General features: G+C 31.9%; 1 protein-coding gene across 1 annotated transcript in view; it reads left to right on the forward strand.

The window, feature by feature from the left end:
* LOC106466704 (muscle calcium channel subunit alpha-1-like) overlaps positions 1-1,361 on the forward strand; it is a gene marked incomplete at its 3' end in the record, with an annotated part of 121,990 nt that overhangs the window by 92,941 nt on the left and 27,688 nt on the right. The window contains exon 18 of the mRNA XM_013927001.2: positions 1,052-1,076. Coding sequence (XP_013782455.2) covers positions 1,052-1,076 — 25 coding nt within the window. The remainder of the gene's footprint in view (positions 1-1,051; positions 1,077-1,361) is intronic.

Genomic DNA, 1,361 nt, shown 5'->3' on the forward strand with positions numbered 1-1,361 from the left:
AAGTGACGGCAACAATGTAATTGAATTGCAGACAGAGATAGAGACAGACAATTGAGTCAAGCACGTGAATCGTTCATTGTGAATTATTGCGTTTGTTAAGTTATAGCGTGACTAAGGAAATTCTGTGTATTGCAAAGTTGTATTGAGAAAGAATAAACTAGTTTTATTTAAGAAAGGACTTGTATCGCTAAAGTTTCTTCGGAAAGAATTTTTACGGAAAATTAACAAACTAACAGAGGCGTAACAATAGTAATAAAATAAAATTAAAATAGGTATAGGTACTAACAATTTCAGCTATGTAAGAAAATCAGTAGAATAAATCATCTACTGATAGAAAACTCACTGAAATAGTCGTAGAAAACCACGTGGAGACAAAGTACAACAGAGAACTAAAAGAATGATGAATCCTCAACGTGGCAGTTTCCAATTAATGCACTATAAGTTGAACAAATTATTTTACAATTAATGAACATTAGTAAAACACCGGATTCTGTTAATGGTGGGAAATGAAGGACTTACAGAGAAATTCTTCAGGACGAAAAACTGAAGACATTTGAATTAATATTTAAAGTACCTTGTGACATACTCAATAATGCATTTATTACTACTGTGACAATTTTGTTCTTGTTTTTTCTGTAGCAGTTTTAAAACTACAGTGAATAATAATAAGGCTGAAGACATTGTTATAAATATACACATTGTTTACCCTAATAAAACGAAGCATTTCCGACGAGTAAAAAACGGAGCATTTCCGTGTAGTAAAACGGTGTTTAAATGGCTTTGAAGAGCTTATGTTGGAAGCGAAGAGGAAATTTTAGAAAATGGAAATATCGACTTAAAAAATAGCCCTACACCTTCGCAGTAGTTTGTTTAGTAGCTGTGCATAGATTTTTGCGCAGTATCTCTAACTGTTTTTGCTGTTTAAGTAGATAATGTATACTGCCACACCAGATAATTAATCGAAAACTTACTTTTAGCACTACTTAATCTACAAACAACTTTATGTTGAATAGCAGATTTTACTTACCGTATTTCTTTTGATTTCTTTCAGATCAGTAGACTTGCTTCAAAATTCTGTAAGTAAATAATTTCGCTTTTATTTCATTCTCCACACTTAAATGGTAATTCCAGAGTCATTTAGTACTGGCTATATCTAAAAAAATGTTTTAATTGTGATTTTGTTGATCAGATTTACAAAACATCCTCCCATTTTTGGTGAAATGCTCACTGCTGATAATAAATGTAATAATAAACCATATTAATGAGTAAAAACCTTATAACCCGAGCGCTTTCGAAAGGTGGACCTTTCTTTTTTAGAGGCTGTTCCCTTTTGCCTTTGACATAGTAAAACTCACCTTTCG

The sequence above is a fragment of the Limulus polyphemus genome, unplaced genomic scaffold (genome assembly GCF_000517525.1).
Source record: "Limulus polyphemus unplaced genomic scaffold, Limulus_polyphemus-2.1.2 Scaffold2351, whole genome shotgun sequence".
NCBI classification, from domain to species: domain Eukaryota; kingdom Metazoa; phylum Arthropoda; class Merostomata; order Xiphosura; family Limulidae; genus Limulus; species Limulus polyphemus.